General features: G+C 35.0%; 4 protein-coding genes across 6 annotated transcripts; 2 read left to right on the top strand and 2 right to left on the bottom strand.

Moving 5' to 3' along the window:
- Positions 1 to 700: 700 nt before the first annotated feature.
- Positions 701 to 4,256, bottom strand: LOC132622616 (uncharacterized). 2 transcript variants are annotated; one of them, XM_060337245.1, is made up of 4 exons: positions 3,613 to 4,256; positions 3,372 to 3,474; positions 1,368 to 1,576; positions 701 to 1,214 (listed from the first exon to the last, which is right to left on the bottom strand). In XM_060337245.1, the coding sequence occupies exons 1-4, from the start codon at positions 4,158 to 4,160 to the stop codon at positions 923 to 925; spliced, it is 1,152 nt and encodes a 383-aa protein (XP_060193228.1). In that variant the 5' UTR covers positions 4,161 to 4,256; the 3' UTR covers positions 701 to 922. The 2 variants fall into 2 exon arrangements, with proteins under 2 accessions (XP_060193228.1, XP_060193227.1); XM_060337244.1 differs by having other exon boundaries at positions 3,571 to 4,255.
- A 921-nt stretch (positions 4,257 to 5,177) lies between these two features.
- LOC132624659 (pheophytinase, chloroplastic-like) lies at positions 5,178 to 8,048 on the bottom strand. The gene is made up of 6 exons (XM_060339402.1): positions 8,013 to 8,048; positions 7,850 to 7,931; positions 7,577 to 7,709; positions 6,609 to 6,888; positions 6,041 to 6,132; positions 5,178 to 5,569 (listed from the first exon to the last, which is right to left on the bottom strand). Exons 1-6 carry the CDS (start codon positions 8,046 to 8,048, stop codon positions 5,272 to 5,274), a joined length of 921 nt encoding a protein of 306 aa, XP_060195385.1. The 3' UTR covers positions 5,178 to 5,271.
- Positions 8,049 to 8,948: 900 nt separating this feature from the next.
- On the top strand, positions 8,949 to 12,927 carry LOC132624658 (uncharacterized). The gene is made up of 10 exons (XM_060339401.1): positions 8,949 to 10,250; positions 10,358 to 10,471; positions 11,041 to 11,218; positions 11,309 to 11,490; positions 11,604 to 11,740; positions 11,810 to 11,905; positions 11,988 to 12,057; positions 12,148 to 12,222; positions 12,297 to 12,342; positions 12,505 to 12,927. The coding sequence occupies exons 1-10, from the start codon at positions 8,949 to 8,951 to the stop codon at positions 12,567 to 12,569; spliced, it is 2,265 nt and encodes a 754-aa protein (XP_060195384.1). The 3' UTR covers positions 12,570 to 12,927.
- A 2,952-nt stretch (positions 12,928 to 15,879) lies between these two features.
- Positions 15,880 to 19,940, top strand: LOC132622558 (soluble inorganic pyrophosphatase 4-like). 2 transcript variants are annotated; one of them, XM_060337172.1, is made up of 9 exons: positions 15,880 to 16,037; positions 16,623 to 16,758; positions 16,950 to 16,978; positions 17,411 to 17,476; positions 18,105 to 18,212; positions 18,320 to 18,385; positions 19,098 to 19,218; positions 19,463 to 19,544; positions 19,644 to 19,940. In XM_060337172.1, exons 2-9 carry the CDS (start codon positions 16,629 to 16,631, stop codon positions 19,684 to 19,686), a joined length of 645 nt encoding a protein of 214 aa, XP_060193155.1. In that variant the 5' UTR covers positions 15,880 to 16,037; positions 16,623 to 16,628; the 3' UTR covers positions 19,687 to 19,940. The 2 variants fall into 2 exon arrangements, with proteins under 2 accessions (XP_060193155.1, XP_060193156.1); XM_060337173.1 differs by lacking the exon at positions 15,880 to 16,037 and adding an exon at positions 16,058 to 16,109.
- The last annotated feature ends 1,003 nt before the right edge of the window (positions 19,941 to 20,943 follow it).

Here is a 20,943-nt window from a genome sequence, read left to right as displayed (position 1 = left end):
TTAAAAAGTAGTCGATAAATTTTTGTGTCATACAAAAAGGAACTGAATTTTTTTGACCTTACCTTTATATGCATTTGTGTGTTTCACATCAAGAAGGACTCTAGATTTCTAAATTCACACGATTATCTTCTTAGAAATACAAACTTGTTATGACCTATATCCGTGAAGTATTAACCATAATATGATTCAATATCTTGTGCTTAAGATTGGCTTTTCTTAATTTTATCTATTTTGAGTTTGTTATTAATTCTTACTTGTAATTTTTAAGTGATCTAATTGTATAAAATTCTTTTTTTACAATATATATAAAAGTAAAACTCAATAATAAATAAGTAGGACATATGAAGTCTATGGTATTGTGTTGGTATATGCACCGAAGTCAAAACAACATACTATAAGAATGTGTAAGAGAAGAGAAATAGAGCATAGTACAGGTTTAATTCTGGTATTGTGGAGGGCAAGAGGAGAAGAGTGGTTGGATCAAGAGCACTCAATGTCTGCTCTTAGGACTCGTTTGTTGCATATGAGGTGTTATACTAGCAAAAAATTTAACATTAGTTATCCAGTGTTTAGTTACCTTTTTATACTTGCATAAAACTTATCATTGCTAATACATTGTATGGTTATTATTATTTTTTGCTGCATGACAACTTCTAAAAGATACATTGTAAATAAAAGAAACATAAAAAAGAAAAACTGATCGGTGGAATTTGGACGCTTGCATTGAGATGAATTGCATTCACAAAGACATTAAATCCAAGGATGGATGAATTTAAAGGCAGGCAGAATGTTATTGCCTGAGTAGCAATTGACAAGCCACTTCACACAAGACTAATTTGCAACTCCTAACATACATCATCCCAGTTAAAGCAGTTCAATAATGACTACAACGAAAGGTTTACCACCCTCAACATCCTTTGATCTATTGATGTGGCTGGCTTTTCACTTTGTGCACTTCGTTTGGTATGAGCATACATTCTTGGAGAAATTTCTGTAATACAGATACATAATTGTCTGGGAAAGTTCGGTAATGATCTACATGAGGAGAAGAGCCAAAGTTGAAAGCGTGAACCTCTCTTCCACTTTTCCTCTGCTCTTCAATAAAAGTTTCAACTGACTGAAATGGAATCACCCTGTCAGCTGTACTGTAAAGATAAAGTTGAGGACATGAAGGCTGGTTGTTAACAAGGACAGAAAGTATCTTCGTCAGCCGCCTGTAAATTGGAAATAGCTAATAATTAGAAGCAGCTATAAACTTTTTTAATTGACCTTCTAATCAAAAGCTAAATAATGCAAACCATATTCTCTGACTTATTTCCACTAAATGATAGGTAACAAAAAGAACCATAAAATGTTGAAGTGCTTACTCATTAACGTCAGGCAAACTAAGAAGAACCGAGAAGAGTTTCTCAAGTGCTGCAAAAAGAAGGATTTCCATCAACATCGCTCCCTTCATTTGAACTTTTCCTAAGGTTAATGGACTTCCCACTTCATTTCCTTCTCCAGCTTCTTCTGAAGAATATGCAAAAGAGCTACGCTTCTTCAGCATGGCTGCAGTAAATCCTGCTGCCCAGACCTGTAAACGACTTTCCTCTTACTCAATTTTGTAGAATCAGAATCAACAGTGTACAACCAGACAGGAAATAATGTCGTGCATTTTTAATAAGAAAGAATGAAAAAGCGCCCGAGAAGAACAAAGAGTCTCCCAAAATTTAAATTATAATAATAATAAAAAAAAAACAGAATTCCCCCACAAAACAATTGCCACACAATCTATGCGTGGAATTTCCCCCAAGTTGTGAGAAAACTTCCATTAAAGGCAACATAAAACCCTCAATGGCAAAGAGAAGCACTGAAATATCAAAGAACATTTAAAGAGATTTGCATCCTGCTGTGCCTCCACAAGAGGTTATCATAGAAACCAACATCTAGCAATTGAAATTTATGGGATAGCTTTAAAGCCCTTCAACAGTTTGAAACACATCCCATACCCAACCAGTTTCCTTTCCCCCTCTGTTCCATAATTCTTCAAAATTGGTAGTAGGTACAGCTTAATAAACTCATGATTCTAGGAAAAATAGTCGGTGGCTACCAATTGGTAAGAACAATTCACTTCCTACCAATTGATAGGATAGTTGACACACAGGAAAAACGTCATATCAAATCAAACCCTCCATAGATACTACGTCAGCTGGTATCTTTACTTGTTTATTTCCTTCCATGAAAACAGAAAGAATTCGACAACTGCTTTTATCTTCTTTTTTTTTTTTTCGGTGTGTGTGTGTGTGTGAGGGCCCGCGGGGGGGGGGGGGGGGGGGGGGGTATGTAAGCATAAAGTTGCTGATGTTAGAATTTCCACCAGTGTACAGAAGTACATGAAATAAACACACTCAGAAAATTAAAATATGCTTGTGGAAGTGAAAGCTCATAGTCTAAGTCTAAGACACTAAACTATAAAAGATGAAATTAACTGACGATATACAGCTGATAAAAGCTAAATGGCCTACTGCCAAATGATACTATTATAAATTCGCATATATAAATCTCATTGTTATAGCAGAAAACAGTGATTGAAATGAATCGCCCACATAAATATCAATGTGTGTTTTTCTATTGGGAGATAGTGTCAAGCACCAAACCGATGACTTTTGATAGGTGCGGCACATGCCTTACGTATTCAGGATATTCATTCCTACAAGCTAGTCAAATTGTGAAGAAAGGTATGAACCCCGTCTTAAAAAACAGCTAGTACTCATTTTTTGTTTGCATTAAACTACTCAGTATCATAACAGCAGTTGCCATAGTAGAAATAAACTAGAAAAACGCATATGCAGAGACAGCAACTAGAGACACATAAAGGGACAGAGCAAACACACTTCAGAAATTCGTGCAAAGAAATCCATTAACTCTAAAATGCAAAGAATGACCATTTTGGAATAAACATTTCCCAACGAGAAAAGTCATTTCTTTGGCAGCAGAGAGTAAAATCGTTTCAGTTATTATACCTATGTTGATACAATGAAAGGGAAACAACATTGAAGTCCAAAAACCCTTCGTACATGTCAATCATCCTGGTCCTAGTGGTGGAGCTAGGATTTTCACTGAGGAGATTCAATAACGTAAAAAGTAATTTTGACTTGTATATACAATGTAGGGAGTTGGGATGAACCCTTGTGGTACCCTACCTCCGCCCATGCCTGGTACTCCAACAATATGATGAAGCCATAATTACATTTTACTAAACAATAATCAATTTAGAGAAAAAAGTACTTAAACTCAAACAAATTCACAGCATCAGAAGCAGCTCAATATTATCCTATAAAGCATCAGACCAAAGGAAGTGATAATAGGGTGAAGGGGAATCAAACAACCTTGGGGCTTATAACTGGATCACCACCTGAATCAACAACACATCCTTTGATCTTTTCCAACAAATCCTGTCTGTTTTTCAAATTCTCAAGAATAGCACCATAACTGCACAAAAAACAAATACCAACAAAAAATAAAACAGCTAAAATAACAAACAACCTTATCATAATCAAAATTCAAAGTCCCATTAACCAAACCTACGCAAGCCATCCAGTATTGCTAAACGTGTGAAAAAACAAACACCTTTCACGACCATCCTCGTCGGATTCCGACAACCACAAAGCAAGTTCATTTGCCAACACAGCAATCCTCTGTTCTAATTTCTTGCCCAAGTCAAAAGAAAGAACATCTTTCACAGAAGCAACAAACGTTACAGCATGAATACCCTTAGAGTTATACAACTCAATATACCTCCTTAAATGCTTAGGCTCTGACCCAAGCCAGCCCAACATCACAACCGTAACAATTGGTCCTTCTTTGGGTGTCACCCCAATTTCACTACCCTTTTCATTGTCATCAGCAAAATGCCAATCGAATAATCTTTCTTGGGTTCCTGATGCAAAACGATTGCTTGATATAAAGGGATTCAAGAATTGAGATGTGAAGGGAGTTTTTGAAAGTGGGTAGGATGGATTGCGATGTGATAAGAAAATGTTGGGGCGAATTTTTGAGGGAGATGGAAGTGAAGATGGTGATAAAGGAAGGGGTTTGTGATTGAGTTTTTTGAGGAAGAGAGAAGTGGGGAGATGGTGGCGATTTGAAATAGTGAGTAGTCTGACTGAGGCTCCCATTGGATGGGAACTTTTTTGTGAGTTGTGGTTTTCTGCTTACATGTGATGATGATGTTATTTATACTGGTGTGGTGGACTGTTGGGAATAATGAATTGGGCAATGGCTTTTATACAACTGAGCTTCTTTAGCTTTAGTGCTTAGCGTCTGAAACAAGTAAGGTTAATATTCCTAACCTGATGATGTTTGCAAAGAGAGGCAAATAATTTCTTGTTTTTCACATGGTATAAGCAAATTATACTCTTGAGGGATCCAAATTGCTCTTTTTCTTTTGTGTCACGCCTAGAGCTATTAACGGGTGAATCACTTCCTATAATGATTTTTTTCGTTTTCAAAGCTCGAACATGATATCTCTAGTTAAGGTTGGAAAGACCCTATCGATTCAAATTGCTCTTACTCAGTAAAAAATGATAAGAATTTTGTACGTCCCTTACTTCCCTTTAAAAATCAATTTTTATATCAAGTGGACTCTCCAAATCATGCTTATAAGGATAAAAAAAAAAAAATTGTTCAGATTAAATGTGTTTGCAAAAAATAAGAAAATTAATATCAGTCTCCTTGGAGTAAACAAAAGATTCAAGTCTTACATAAAATATTTGAGTATCTCAATTATTGCTGCCTTACGCCGTTGTGTGAAGAATTTTACACTATCAATGTGTTTTTACTAGAACTTAGAACTATACGTGAAATTTGAAATGCTTGAGCCCTGTTGGATAGAATAAATTCATTGAATAGCCAACTATCAAAGTCCAAGTTCAATCTTTCATCAAAAGACACGATTCTTATTTTCTTTGTGATGTACATTATGTAGTGGGAAGGGAACCAGTATAGTAGGAACTTCGTGAAGCATATATAGAAGTTTGCCAGAGAGGAAGAATTTCAGTCTTTCATCATTTCATGGCTTACTGAGTGTGATCTTCGCTAGAGCTCAGTCTAATCAACTCTCCAATCTTCAATGTCTTAAAGCGACCTGCTGCTATGCAATCTTATTCAGGAAAAGGAAAAAAAAAAGAAGCAAGTTTTAATTATCTGATCTCGTAGGATCACTAAAATTTCATATTGGAGAGCTGTACACAATAAAAACAAAGCTCATTGCATTTCTTAGCAACGAGGCTAAATTTCTGATGCTCCTTCCAGAGAATGTGCTGATATATCCAAGGCTGACAACCAATCTAATAAAGCTTTATTCACTTGTTCTGGGACTTCATCCTGGGGGTAATGCCCTGCCTGCAAGTTTACAAGGGATGTGTTCGGGTAGAAATCCTTAATTCTATTTGCCTTTGTACGATCATGATCAGGAAGTACCAAAGGGTCTAGGTCACCCCACAACAACAACAATGGGCAAGAGAGTTGGCTCAACACACTGTCAAGTGTATACTTTGTTGGGTTTGACATGAGTTGTTTTACCAGTCTGCAGAATGCAAAGTAGACAACATTAATTAACTTTCTTAACCTAAAGTTTTGATACAACAACAGCAGTTGGAACTTTCGCATGAATGAAAGACAATAAAACTGACATTAGAAACAACCTACATCTGCTAGTCCATGCTGATCAGGAACTTAAAAGTATATATATGTGATAAAGAAGATGTAAAACTTTTTTGCACACTTCTAAATGTTAGTATCTCAACATTGTCTTTGAACTTTGATAAATTTGCAAAACTCTCTTGGCATATGCTGAAAAAGTCCAAACCATCTCAGTTTTAAAGTTCGAAAGACAAAATTCGTCAAACAGTCCAGGACTTCAATATGAATGACGGGAAGATTTCTATTAAGATTATAGACTAATAAAGCAGATAATAATATTCCAAGCGAGATAAAATTTATGTTTTTTAGCTGCCAAAAGGAGGCAAAAACCTATAGGCTATAGCTGCGTTCATACCGGTAATAAACTTCCCATGCATATGGGTCGGCTGCAGGCCTAACAATTGAATTGATGAGGTCTTCATCCACATTTGAATGGTTTTTATAGACCTTAAAACAACAAACATAAAGAAAGTTAGTTCTTCTGTCTGATAATAGTTCCTGAAGATTATCAGTGGCAGTGGCTAAATAACAAACGAAATGCAAATGCAGAAACCAGCCATCTGTTTCTGATGCATCGTGCAATAGCAAAAAGAAATATCATTCTGTGACAGTTCAATCAACCATTAAATTTGAAGTAAAATAAACAATATTATAGAAAATAGCCTCCTATTAGTGTTCCATCCCAACATGATTGTCAAATTTCACTTTTAGAGAGTCAGATAAACATTCCAAGAGTGAGATGCATTGATTAAAGTGATCTTTGTGAAAGAGAGCAAGAAAAGCTAACAGCTACTACTATTTACTAATTATATGAGTTAAGATACACATGTGTGCAAACTAAAAGGTAAGAGCACTCGTGAGCAAAAATTTAAGTTCATTATTGAGAAGTTCATAGAAGAAAATTTAGCTAGGAAGGAGCATACACAACTCTTCAGCTGAGCTTCAATATGGTCTGGTCGCATGGTTAGCCAGAACGCCAATCTGACAACAACACGCTGAAAATTTTCTTCCACTGGCATTACAATGAACTTATGCAAGGCTGTCTCTTCAGTTTTATCAGTTGTACTAATGTCATCCCCAAATCGTCCTGCACTATTTAATAAGGAAACTCCCTTGACTTGATCTAGCAGTGCTGCTGCTGCTAACAAAGTAGTAAACCCTCCAAGACTGTAAAATAATACAAGATCATTAGTATAACGTATATATTACTGAAACCAATTAAAGCTGCTAATTGCATCTTGGAGATTCATTGCAATAACAAGTTGGTAAACGATAGAAGTCACTTCCCAACTAAAACAGAGGGTTCTTTAACTATCTCCTTTAAGAAGTCGACAACCTGATCTCTCCAAATCAAGGCATCATAGTCTATTCGTGCCTTTTCGCTCCAGCCAATTCCTAGCAAATCCACAGCATAAACCTTCTATCTTTTAGCCAATTGGTGTATGTTATACCTAATTAAGAAAGGAAAAAAGATAGTTTCTGGAGATCAGAAAAGATAGTACTGTGCCAAATGAATTTGACTATACATCAACTACTATATTATGTGTCTTTAGAAAACTCAATGCACCATGCATGAACAGCACATAGAAAATGGAATTCCTGAACAAAGATCAATATAGCATAATCCCATTTTTGGAGTGACAACAAAGAGTTTTTGTTTTTTGCAATTTTTGTTAGAGAACAAATGTATGTTAAACAGATCACTGGACTGCTATGAATTCCTCCAAAGATGAGGTCCTAGGTTCAATGGTAACATTTACAATCTTAGCGTCTATTATGCGAATGATCCCACTAAATCTTGTGAACACCTTGTCAACTTAGCTATTATGATGTGAATAAGCCCGCTAAATCTTATAAACTCAATGTCATACAAACATAAAGAAAGAATTACCTCCAATGAAAAGAGGAAGAAGCAAATCCATGAATCAGAACAATTGGAAACCCTTCTCCTTCCTCCACATAATGAATTTTGTATCCTCGCCATGCCCAATAGTTGTCTGGTTTAAATGGTAATTGCTGCAAGCCTATATTATCATTTCTTTGTTAAGTAAGAAACCCCTTTCAAAAGGAAAAATGAAAACAGTAATTCTCCATCATGGCAGTAGACATACCCAGACTAAACAGACACCCAGAAATTCAAAGGTACAAATGGTGATGAACTGACCTTGAGAGGATTCAGCAACTACAGAAGGGGTCATAACTGGAGTACCAGAAGAAACAATTCTATTAGCAGCAAAGTTCTTGGACTGGTTTAAGGTTAAACGAAAAGCTTACTGAAATGACTACTTCTTCCGGGTACAGCTAACCTGTTACCTATCAGATTCAACCAGTCTGTCCTTGCCCGTGGCACAAGAAGTTGACATTGATTATACTTACCAACTGGAAGGATTCAAGAATCTATATGGACTTTGCGAACAGTTGAAGTACTTAGAAGTTGATGGCAGTTTAGAAGATTCTCATGTGTTTCTTTTTTTCTGAGAAGACAAAATTATTTCTTTCTCAGAAACAATGTAAGACCAGGATAGGGATTTAGGGAATCCTTTTGTCATGCAGAGAGGACAAAAACAATGTGCTTAGAAGTTTCAGAACATCCTAGTAATAAACAAATGCTGCACACAATGATCAACAGCTTGCTGTATGCTAAATTAGCTGGTTTTAATTCCCCTTCAGCTCATCGTTTTCACCAATGTTTCTGCTTTGTGTTCATCATTCTTTCATATTTTACTATGACATTTTTCCAACCTTTGTTGTCTGGCCTTGTTCTCTTCACCCAGTTTGTACCCACGTCAGAATATTCCCATTCCACTCAATGTGAAATCATATGTTGAATTATGGTGATCATTTTATCCAAGAAGCTTAAACTATTATAGAGACCACTTTTTTATTTTCTTAATTATATCTTCAATATGCCCTTAAAGTACGGCAGGACTTGAACTCATGAAATCTGTCTATTTTAATACCATGTTAAAAACTATGTAACCACTTTGTCTAAAAAAAATTAAGCCAGTAAAGAGAGCACATTTTTATTTTTTTATTTTTAATTACATCTCCGGCATCATAGCTGTTGTTTTCCTTGTGCTTTTCACAAAAAAGTTACAGTAATTGGTTTAATATAATTCTTGTCACCATTCTATGTATCTTGCTGTCTTCATGAATATGTTGGATGCTAATTCCCACCTATGATTATCTTTTTCCTTTTAGACCAACAAATTGTTTGAATTTCGAGTGTTCAAATCATAGCTAAGGGAGAAAACTCCTACTAAATGGAGAGAGCTTCAAGGTATAACAGAGCTCTACAACTAAATATCTCATCGACCATGAGGCAGAGAAGAAGTGGTTACGAGCCATCAGATACGGAGACAGACTGGACGTTGGAGAAGAGTCCACACCGGGAAGCAAATGCAAAGAACGAAAGAAACATGGATTCTGAAGAACCTGAATTGGAAGAGCCATATTTAGCATTGGAGAAATCAAAGAACAATAATTCTTTTAATTTAAGCCGGAGGACTAACGGACCTGCTCGAAGGAGAACTACTAAGTCTCCTTATAAGCCTGGCAGAGATATCGATGATGGTGAACTTCATTCTCCTGAAAAGGCTTTACCAAGAAGTGTTAGCACATTTTCACGTAGGCCTGATCATTCATATTCTCGTAGAAATGTTAGTCCTTTTTCAAAATCTGAGTACGGTAAACACATTTCTCCATATAAATATGCGGGAGAGGATCATCAATTGGATAAGGATGGTCTTTTTGATGATTCAAATAGGAAGCAAAATCTATCACAAGGTAATTATAATGTTCATAGTAGACTAGGGGAGAAATCAAATTATAGTCGCAGGTATGCTTCTGCACCTAGACCTGACAGACAACACAAGTTTGATGCTTCCAAGGAGCGAAGGAAAGCAGATAAGACACCAAGGAGCTTGTCTCGAAAAGAGAGGGAAGCTCCGAATAAATATGGACCTACAGGAGGTGAACTTAATGAAATGATTGCCGAAGCAAAAATTTCTGGAAGCACTACTGGTGCTAATAATATGTTTGAAAGCACAGAAACCATTTCACCTGGTGATATTTTCTTTTCTCGGGACTATGCAGCCTTGAACATGCAGAAGATTACTGAAAGGAAAGTCGATAAAAAGTCTCAGGTGCTGATTGATAGAAATGTTGAATCTGTGAAGACACCGGCCAATTTCAATCAAAGTGGAAAAGGGAATTTATCTAGTAATACTATGTGTCAAACAACTATAAGCGCCAGCACTTTCATAAGTAGGCAAAGCGGTAATTTGAGTGATGCTAGTGGAAGGACAACAGCAAGCATGAAAAAGTTCACTGCGAACAGGCAAAAGAAGCAATCAGAAGCATGGTTTTCTTGTATCAAGAAGGGACCTTGTAGAACCTCAAGAAGAGAATCTCCGGAAAGAGGGCGACCGATCGATGAAGCTTTAGTTATTGCCAAATCATCTATAGTTGAAAGCCTGAGACCCTTCTGGGCTGATAAGCATCAACCTGCTTCACTAGAAGGATTCACTTGCCACAAACAAGAAGCTTTACTGCTTAAAGACCTGGTAAATATGATCTAAACTCCTTTTTTCTGATGAATCAAAGGATATTTTGTTATTACATTTTTCTGCTATCACAAGTTTCTTTGGTTTTCTAATGACTTCTCTTTCAGGTTTCTTCAAATGAAATCCTTCCACAGATCTTATTCAAGGGTCCTCCTGGTTCTGGGAGGAGAGCGCTCACGATGGCTCTTTTGCGTGAAATATATGGAAATGCTATCTGCAATGTAAGTAAACCGAGACTTAGAAGAGGCAGAGATATGCTACAATTTTTATGCTTCATCAGTAGAAAAATTACATTTTTTTTCTTTGTTTTCCCGTTTTGCAGATATCCCATGATTTGAGATACTTCCAAATTAAGGTACCTTAGGCTTGATTTAGTTTCTGATATTTATTCATTTATGCAAGTCTCTCTTGATCATGGAAATCAGGGCTCTAAGTCTGTAATATTTCTCACCTTCCATTTTCCAATCAAACAAAAAAACCTTTTGGTGTGCTTCGACAGAAGCACCATTCCCTTGATCAAATTGTAAGCTAATTGGCACAATTGCTACAGTTTTACATTAAACAAAATACTATAAAGGATAAAATCGGCTATAAGCTCATGATTTTCAATTGAATCTAGATTCATCTGTTTGGTGGTTGATTTTTGTAGACAAGAAATTGTTAATTAGCACGCATTATTTGGTAAATTGGCAGCATTGAGTTGTAAAGGCAGTTTAATTTGAATCCATGCTTGTAGAATGTCATTATAATTGCATAACTACTACCAACCTTTTCCGTGATTTGCTGATAGGAAACAAGGCCAGTGCAAGTTGTAGTACCAGTAAGCTCAAGTCCTCACCATATCGAGCTCAACCTTCAGTTGGAGCCTAACGCTAGATATGCACTCATGGCTTTAGTTAAGCAAATAACTTCAGAGTATCCACTGACCCCTGAAGTCAGCAGAGTAAATAAGAAGGCTGATTACAAAGGTGATCATATATATCAATGCCAAATATATTTTAGTATTTGTATAACTTTAGTCTTATATCTAATTAAGAAATACAAATTGCTGCTTACAGTAATAGTTCTTTATAATGTGGACAAAGCCGAGGAGAACATGCAGCACTTAATAAAATGGATAATGGACTGCTATTCAGATGCTTGCAAACTCATTCTCTGCTGTGAAGATGATGTGGCCATACTTGACTCAGTTAAAAGTCGCAGCAAAGTTGTTGAAGTTTCAGCTCCTATAACTCATGAAGTAAGTGTAAAAATAGTACAATCTAATATAATTTGCATGAACATTAACTATAAATGTAACATGTCATTTTGGCCATCATATATCCTTCTAACTTTAGCTTTTTCATTGCTTAGATCATGGAGGTTCTTATTCAGATAGCAAGAAAGGAGGATTTTGAACTATCAATGGGCTTCGCCGCTAAGATAGCCGCCAAATCAAAGCAAAATCTGCGGAGAGCAATTATGGCTCTTGAAGCCTGCAACGCGCACAAGTAAGACTATACTACTTACAGATAATGCCATTGCTAGTTATTGATTACTGATCCACATACTTTATGCAGCTATCCCTTTGCTGAAGACCAACCAATTTCAATAGGATGGGAAGAAGTAGTAATAGAACTTGCAGCAGAAATTCTCGCAGATCCCAACCAAACAAGGTATTAAAAATTCTAAATAGAAAAGTTATTCTTCTAATTAAAGAAATATCAAAGTTAACAGTAAGATGTATGATTTAATCAGGTTATTTTCGGTTCGGGGAAAGTTCCAAAAACTTTTGGTGGAGTTTGTGCATCCAAAACTTATTCTCCTGGTAAAGTACATATACTTTAATGAAGATGGTTAAAGAGGTACTAATACTTAAAAGGAAGATCATGAGATGATTATGTTCAATGCAATGCAGAAACTAGTTGAGGAATTCCTTAAGAGGGCTGATGCTGGTATAAGAAGGGAAATTTATTATTGGCATGCTTATTATGTAAGTTCTATCCTTCTAAATTAAGATACTTGTTTGAGAAAAGTTCATCAGAGTAACGATAAGACGATCTGCAGGAGAAAAGGCTCCCTGTTGGAACGACTGCTTTGTTAAAATTAGAAGGTAATTCGTTAAAGGGCAGTATTCATCTAACTCAAATTTGTGTCTACAGCCTTGTGCTATATATCCAAGCTATATGCTATGTGTATATAATATATATATGACTTTTAAGTGCCATCAGTTTTCTTCACCTGGATTCTTATTGATTCATATTTATGGTTACAGAATTTGTAGCCAAATTTATGAGTATATACAGGAAAAATTTGAGCAACCGCCAGCAGTTTTTATAATTCAAGACTACATCTGAACTGATTGAGTGAAGGCTCAACTTTTGGTGCTACAAGTCTTCCCCTTTTATCAAAACTCTGCATCCATAATAGGATAACAGACATTCTTGGCAACTATGGCAGATTGTAAAGATAATCTTGTGTTTATGTGATTGATGCAAGACTTGTATACATTTGGTCCTTTATGTGATATCTGGAATTCATTACATATCAAAATCAATTATATAGTGATGGTAAAAAAAAAAAAAATCAATAACAAAGTGATGGTCGACTCACTTTATTTTTAGTCTCTTGTTGTGCTGACTGTGTGCATTGTCTTAAGCTTGTCAGAAAGTGCAACAGCTATTATTTCTACTTTCTACGAATCAGGCAATCCTAACAAAAAGTACAACGTATTAAAAATTTTAATATTAGCACTAGGGCATCTGTTTCTAAGAAAGTAAAATAATGTTCGTCGTTTTCATTTCTAAGTTATTATACTTTACCTCTATATTTGTTATTTAAATGAAGAATACGACAAATCACCTACTGGATACAAACTTGAATAATAGACCTAATAATTTTTATAGGTTCCATCCAAAAACATGTGGGATGACTACAAATTTCATCATTTAAGATGAGCCTTATGAGGCCTCCTGTAAGCTCTGAATGCAATTAAAGAATTCAGAACAACTACAATAGTACTTAAAAAGTATTGAGACTTGATGAGAGAATTTTATTTTTAAAGAACAATACGGTATATGAAACAAAGAACGCTACATACCTTTCATGGTTCGAATTTCATTATAAAAAACACCGAACTAACAAAATTTTGGTTTTTCAGTCTGTTCAATTTTGGCGATTATTCTTCAACTTTTTGTCTTGACACAAAAAATACAAATTCAATCATTCGACATAATAGAGTTATGGATGAACTTTCCATAAGTCAATATATGTTCAGGAAGAAGTGCACAAATTGACAACTTATGATCAATTGAAATATCTTTATGTGAGAAAGTTTCTTCTTAATACATGATAATTATTCATTTTTAATTAATCTAACAAAAAACTTAATATTGTACTGTCAAGCTTAAACAACATTTAATAATTCAAAGAATAAACAAAATACTCCCAAGAAAGTTCAGTATAGAACACAACACTCAATGTTAAACCTAAATAAAGATATGCTTCATTTACTTTTAAGAATTTTTGATTAAAAAAAAAAGGAGAGGGTGGGGGGAGGGGGGTTATATGAGCTTAATACTATGACAATGAAAGAACAAAGAAATTCAAGTATTTAAAATCAATGCATTTAATTACACAGAAATGAGTTCTCAATAATAATCATATTAAATATTACTCTCTCCATTTCCAAATAAATGGTGTTTTAGATTTTTCACTTTGTTTCAAAATAAGTGATGCTTTAGAATTTCAAGAAAAAATTGATCTTATTCTTCCAAAGTTACCCTTATAGTCATAATTACTAATGAAGAATCATTAAGTAGTTTTTCTTTCTCTAGGCATGTTTACCTTAAAAAAGAGTACAATTAAATTTGTTTGTGGTCTAAAGGATATATGATTTGATTTGTTATAAAAAATGAATAAAAGTGCTAATAATGACTAGAGAAATCAAATGAATAAATCAATAAAGAATTATAGGCAATAATGAATTAAATAAGCCTGGGCTTTGTTAATCCTGGGAGAGAATTCTTTGATAGGTTTTCTCCAGTGGAACTATTGTATGCATTGGCCTTGCAAAATTAATGTTAAATCGGTACAAAAGAATGATAAAGTAAGTTTAATTGCGAAAGATTGAATAGTGTGAATGTATGTAAGTAGCTGTTATTGGCTGATCCTTTTTTTAGGGACCTTTAGTCTCCTTTTATAGTACTGATACATCAGCAATTGTGGTTAAATTCTACTCCCTCCTTCTCAATTTATATGTCACTTTTCGCTTTTCGAGAGTCAATTTGACTAAACTTTAAAGCTCAATTGGATTAGATTAACTTAATATTTTAAGATTAATATTTATATATTAGAAAACTACATGAAAAGTACTATAATTTGCAACTTTTCTCATATCAATTTGGTGAAAAAATACACCTTAAAATATTGGTCAAAATTGGTACAGTTTGAATCTCGGGAAACAAAAAGTGTCACATTAATTGGGACAGAGGGAGTAATAATAGACAATAAATGTTGCTTTAATTCTAAATCGTAGCGTTCGCTTCGAATCTGGATCGGCCACACAACGTTAACCTTTCTTTAATGACCCGAGACAACTTCCTCGGACAGTCCGCTCCGAGCTAATCCGGGGATCCTTATCCCGATCAAATAAAGCGACTAAGTGACGTTTCACCTTCAACGGCCACGTGTTCCATTCCCTTTGTGAATGTGTCGAGTTGTACTTTGTTATGTATGCAAGACATTTAATTAGGGGTAAGTTAATAAAAACACTTTTAATTTTCTATGAGTAAGTACTTTCTCGAGGGGTGTGCATAAGCTAAAAAAATCACATAAACGGAGGGAGTACATCACATGCAAGAACAGCGAATTTGTTTAGATTAAATTTTAATTAAAGCAAAAACTACATAAACTTCTACGTTATCTATAAAAATAAATATATTAATATGTCGATTAAGTCGATTTTTCCCAACTCAATATTAAACCTGCAATCAAGCAAACATATATCGGTTATATTAGTCTTTTCGGTTCGGTTGGGTTATTTTTATTGTTGAACACCCTCCACCAAACTGTAGAACCCAAATATTAGGCATGTTAAGGAAAGAACATTAATTGTCATAGATCCTTCTTTATTTAAGTATCTATGTTGATGAGAAGATTTTGTTTAAATCCATCTTATGATTAACAAAAAGGAAATACTTGAATTAATGATCATATTTATTTAAGTCGATAAAAAGATTTAGATTGAGGTAGATTATACTGGATGTTCAAAATCTGAATAAATAAATTAAAATAAGGAATGAGTTTGATGGAAAAAGGTAATGCATTTATGTTATTTCCTTCCAAAACTTAAACGTAGATATTTGCATTAACTTCACTTTTCCATTTCTCAATCCAAGAAAATTTTGGAATATTCTTTTTGATAGCAAACCCTGGAGTGCCACAACCGTTACATCAGTGTAGAAATTGCGTGGCGCTCACTGATTGGCTTTCCTGTGAAACCGTTCCTTTGCTTTTACTACTAGTACTACTAATAAAAAATCCATTTCCCAAGAAGGAAATAAAATATACGGTTCAGCGCTATGAAACCATATCAACCGTTGGATGAATGCAAATTGACGATCTGACGACGCATGTTGACTTTTGCTAGAAAGGAAAAATGGCATAAGTAAGACGCACCACAAAAGCTCTATATATATATATATTGCCGCTAACTAAAGAAGAAAATAGTGAGCAGCTGAGTGTAGTGGCTAGTGCTATCACCGTCAATCGAAAAGCTTGTGCTTCTCATTCACCCATTCTCTTTCTGTAAGTTAATTCATTATTTTCCCTTCTTCCATTTCATTGTTTTAATCCATTTTTACTAGACTTGCTTTTTGGGTACGATTTAATTTCAGTTTCTGACTTTTTTCTTTTTAAGACTTTTGTTTCTGGGTCGATTTTTTTCCTGTTTGATTGCTTTAATCTACAAGTATATAAATTTTAATTTTTTATATGAACCTTTTTTTTGTTTAATCTTACACCTTTTTCAATCTACACTCCATATATCAATTGCTTCATCTTCTTCTCTTCTTGCATTTTTTTGGGGGTTATACGCATACAATACATTTAAGGAAAGTGGCATTTAATACACTAGTAAAACTGATTTAACCGACCGAACTGTACCATACCGAACCGATTATTAGGTTTCTTTTAATCTTACAGGAGAAAAGAACATGCTTGTTTGCTAGTGAAAAGTTAATTTGTTCATGTGAATTGTATTGCTAGTAACCATGGTCTGGAAATTTATGTCCTGTGATTATCTGATTGTAATTGTTACTATTACATTATTACATTGAATTTTTTGGAGACTATATATATGCTAATTCTTGGCTTTCCTTTTCTCTTGTTAAGTTTACTATGGCTGAAAATAGTGGACATGGGTTTGGAAGAAACTCAGGAACCCCTCGTGTTGCGCTCAATGAAAGAATTCTCTCCTCCATGTCACACAGATCTGTTGCTGCTCATCCTTGGCATGACTTAGAGATTGGTAACTAATAACTATTCAATTTGACTTGTAACAAGAGAAACGAAAGAAAAGAAGTAGAAAAGCTATTCAGTTTTTAATCAACACATCAGTATATCACGTGTATCCATTTCAGTGTCTAGTTCTTGTTATACATTGCATAGTGTGGGACTTGGTGTCTTTTTCTACTTATGCTTGATGTTCTGCACATGCAGGGCCAGGTGCACCCACAACCTTCAACTGCGTAAGTGGTTATGCCACTAATTCTTTTCTGAATATTGCTCCAACAACCGGAACCTTGTTATCTGGCTGTACTTGTGAATTTTTTGCTTATGTGGTGCATAGGAATTTTCATTCTTTCCAATCCTTTATTAAGTGCTGACGTTTATCGAATGTGGTAAGGTGTTTCAATGTATGGGTACTGACATATCTTTTTGAGTATTTAGTCATTTGTGATCTTTGAATTAGCTTCCATTCTCTACTGGAAAAATATAACAAAGGTTGACAGTTGTTACATACAGGAAAAGAATTCAAATGATATCATCTTAATTCCTACCTACTCTCACAGGGGCTTGCATGCCCATTTTATCTACCCAATAGCTGTCAGGATAGTCCCAAGTACCTCACAGATGGTGTTAAGTTTCAAGCAAACTAAAATCTTAGACTTATGTTGCAGGTGGTTGAAATAGGCAAAGGCAGCAAAGTGAAGTATGAGCTTGACAAAGCAAGTGGCCTTATAAAGGTGCTATCCTGACTAGTGATCTTTATTTCTCTTTAGGCAGGAAAAATGTGTCTCTTTGTATTTGACGGTGATTTCTATTTTTCTTTTTATAATATCCCCATTCCATGGGCTAGAAGAATGTCTTTTACAATGTGAAACTTGTATTAAGATCATTTCCTTTGTCCTCTTTTTGTTATTGGGATTTGCAATGCATCCATGCATGACACTATTAATGACTTTGTAGTGCAGGAATAATTTGTAATCATTGTTTGATTGCCATTGAGTAGTACAATAGAATAATGAAACTTGTGTTGTACTAAAAATTTAATGCGGCAATAGGCTTGTTTCCGTAAGATTTTATTGTTTGCTATCTATTCTATAAGATGTGATTCGGAAATGATATCTTTAGGACTCAATAAATGCACATCTATATTCATTCTAAACCGAATAGCTTCATTTCATATCTGGAAAGAATGGTGTGGTATCTTCTTTGCTCATCTTATCTGCTTTTTGCATGACGCGCTAAATCAATTTACTCTTAGTTCATGTTACATGAACTATGCAGTTCTTGCTGCAAAGTTGTTAACATTGTGGACTTATTAAGACTTTGATAATCATTCGACTGAATTGCTGCACTTGTGTCGAAAAGGTTGACCGAATTCTGTACTCATCAGTTGTTTATCCACACAACTACGGTTTCATCCCCAGAACCCTTTGTGAAGACAGTGATCCAATGGATGTCCTGGTACTGATGCAGGTGAGCCTCCTTTTACACACATCTTCCTTTAGGCCCAATCTTGCATTACTTGTCTCAGTGTAAGCTTAATCCTGCGTACTCTTACATCCATCATGTATGTTGTATAGGAACCTGTGCTACCTAGCACCTTTCTTCGTGCTCGTGCAATTGGTTTGATGCCTATGATTGATCAGGTAAGGTTTTTCAGTAAACGTAAACACTTAGGACATGGTGAAAAATGCTGCAAAAAGAACGTTTTTTATAATGTTTTCAACAGTTAATGTCTATTTTTTTTGTTTCCTAAATTTTGGTGTGTACCTCTTTTAACCTTAAGAGCTCAATAATAATTGAGTCTGTAAAATATCATTGTTAACTTCTCATCAGCACAGTTGATAGTAAAGCTAAGAGAGGAAACAGTGAAACAGGAGTTAAATTTTTAATAGACGGGACCAAATACCTTGGTGGTGTGTGACACAGTGGCACCACAGTTTGATGCCTATGATTGATCAGGTAAGGTTTTTCAGTAAACGTAAACACTTAGGACATGGTGAAAAATGCTGCAAAAAGAACGTTTTTTATAATGTTTTCAACAGTTAATGTCTATTTTTTTTGTTTCCTAAATTTTGGTGTGTACCTCTTTTAACCTTAAGAGCTCAATAATAATTGAGTCTGTAAAATATCATTGTTAACTTCTCATCAGCACAGTTGATAGTAAAGCTAAGAGAGGAAACAGTGAAACAGGAGTTAAATTTTTAATAGACGGGACCAAATACCTTGGTGGTGTGTGACACAGTGGCACCACAGTTATATTTCCCTTTTATGTGACTGCATTACAATAACTGTAGCGTAATGCTAGTCCTTTAGCAAAATGTGGAATAATTGATTGATGTTAGTACTCTGTTACAGGGTGAGAAAGATGACAAGATAATAGCAGTGTGTGCTGATGATCCTGAGTTTCGCCACTACAAAGACATCAAGGAGCTTCCTCCTCATCGTCTTGCTGAAATTCGTCGCTTTTTTGAAGACTGTATCCTCGCATTTGGGTGTGTAATTGGTTAAATAGAGAAATAAATTGCATATTCATCCTGGCAGGTCTCTGAGCCTGCTGGATGCGGGAGATTCTGGCTTCATATGCATCCCCAATGGATTCTCAAAATTCTTTAAACGTCTAGAATATATTTGAGTAAAACAATGTCCACGTGTCGTAAGGTTTGACAACCTTTACTAGGTTCTACTTTTCTTTCTATACATCCTTGACTCTCTATCAACAGATAAAAAGAATGAGAACAAGTCAGTTGCTGTTGAGGACTTTCTTCCTGCTGAAGCAGCTGTTGAAGCCATCCAGTATTCCATGTCAGTGCTTTTGAGTTCTCTCATGTTCTGGGACAGTTTGCTTTTTGTGTTACCAGAAAGGCTAACTAAAAAATTTCATCTCCTTGGTTGTCATTGCAGGGACCTGTATGCTTCTTACATTGTGGAAAGTTTGAGGCAGTGATCTCGGTGATGACATGCTGTTTTCAGGACTGAAAGTAGAGAAGCCGGTTGACTTGTTGAAGATGGCTCTCCGAACTTCATATGCGTACTTTAGTTTAATGTGGTGTTTTCAGATATTTTCAAATATAGGTAGAACTTTTAATTTTCATGAATTCAGAAATGTTGTGAGGAAAAAACCACGGGTAATGTGCAGTGGTAGTGTAGAAAGAATGCTTACCCAACGTCTAATAAAGCATACAATATATTGACGTGTTAGCTATCTTGTTTTGATTGGATTGGATTTTGTTGTTCTTCTGCTCGGTCTTAATTAATATCCACCCCAAAATCTTAAAGCAGTGCGTGAGTTGCTCATGATATCATGGAATCTATGGGATACTAACTCAACGATGAGAAAAAACTGTTCTGCTTTCTATGAGATATATAATCACATGAAAATTTGCAAAACTAATGATCTACATAACAAAGAAGCTATGCTGTAAGGCTTCTTCAAAATAGAATGATAGCAACTTGATTAACTTACTGTTGAATTTCAAATATTATTGCACTGCTATTATAACGGCATATAATTTATTATCCGAGTATTAGTAATTGCACATTTTATATTAAGTAATTTAAATTGGTCTTTTATTTAAATGTAGTAGCCCAATCAACTCATAAACATTTTTTACCAGCCCATATTTTGATCCCAATTTTTAGACCAGTCCATGTTTTATTGCACTAGCCCATTCATTTAATACCCAGTCCAAAATAAACTGATCCATCCCATCCTAAATTATACCCGACCCGTCCTTTTTCATTTAACAAGGAACGTTGGAGTAGTCTAACCCTGGAAAGAAGACTAATCGCCATCGAGAATAAGCATGGAAATGTTTTCGGCAAAGAAAGTACCATGGCTCGATTTAAAGACTTCTCACTTGAATTATGAATTATATCCAGGTGGTTGTTTTTATTTCGATATTCATACAGAATTGTAGTTAATTGGAATTAAAAAGTGAATTTTGCAAGTTGTCAGAGTTTTAACAAATTTATATTTCTTTTATCACAGAATGGGAGATGAAAATGAGAAAAAGAAACATTTACAAACTATCCAGACGCATGAAATTATACTCTTACCTCACAAAAATACAATAAAACTAAAATAAAATGTCTTCACTAACAGTGAGAATTTAGCATCAATTCTTTTTTTTTTTTGTGGGTCAAAGAACTAATAAATAAATACTGAAAGTTTAAACTCTTTGGGAGCTCCATTTTAAACCAT

The sequence above is a fragment of the Lycium barbarum genome, chromosome 12 (assembly GCF_019175385.1).
Source record: "Lycium barbarum isolate Lr01 chromosome 12, ASM1917538v2, whole genome shotgun sequence".
NCBI classification, from domain to species: Eukaryota; Viridiplantae; Streptophyta; class Magnoliopsida; order Solanales; family Solanaceae; genus Lycium; species Lycium barbarum.
This window is presented reverse-complemented; position numbering and strand designations above follow the sequence as displayed.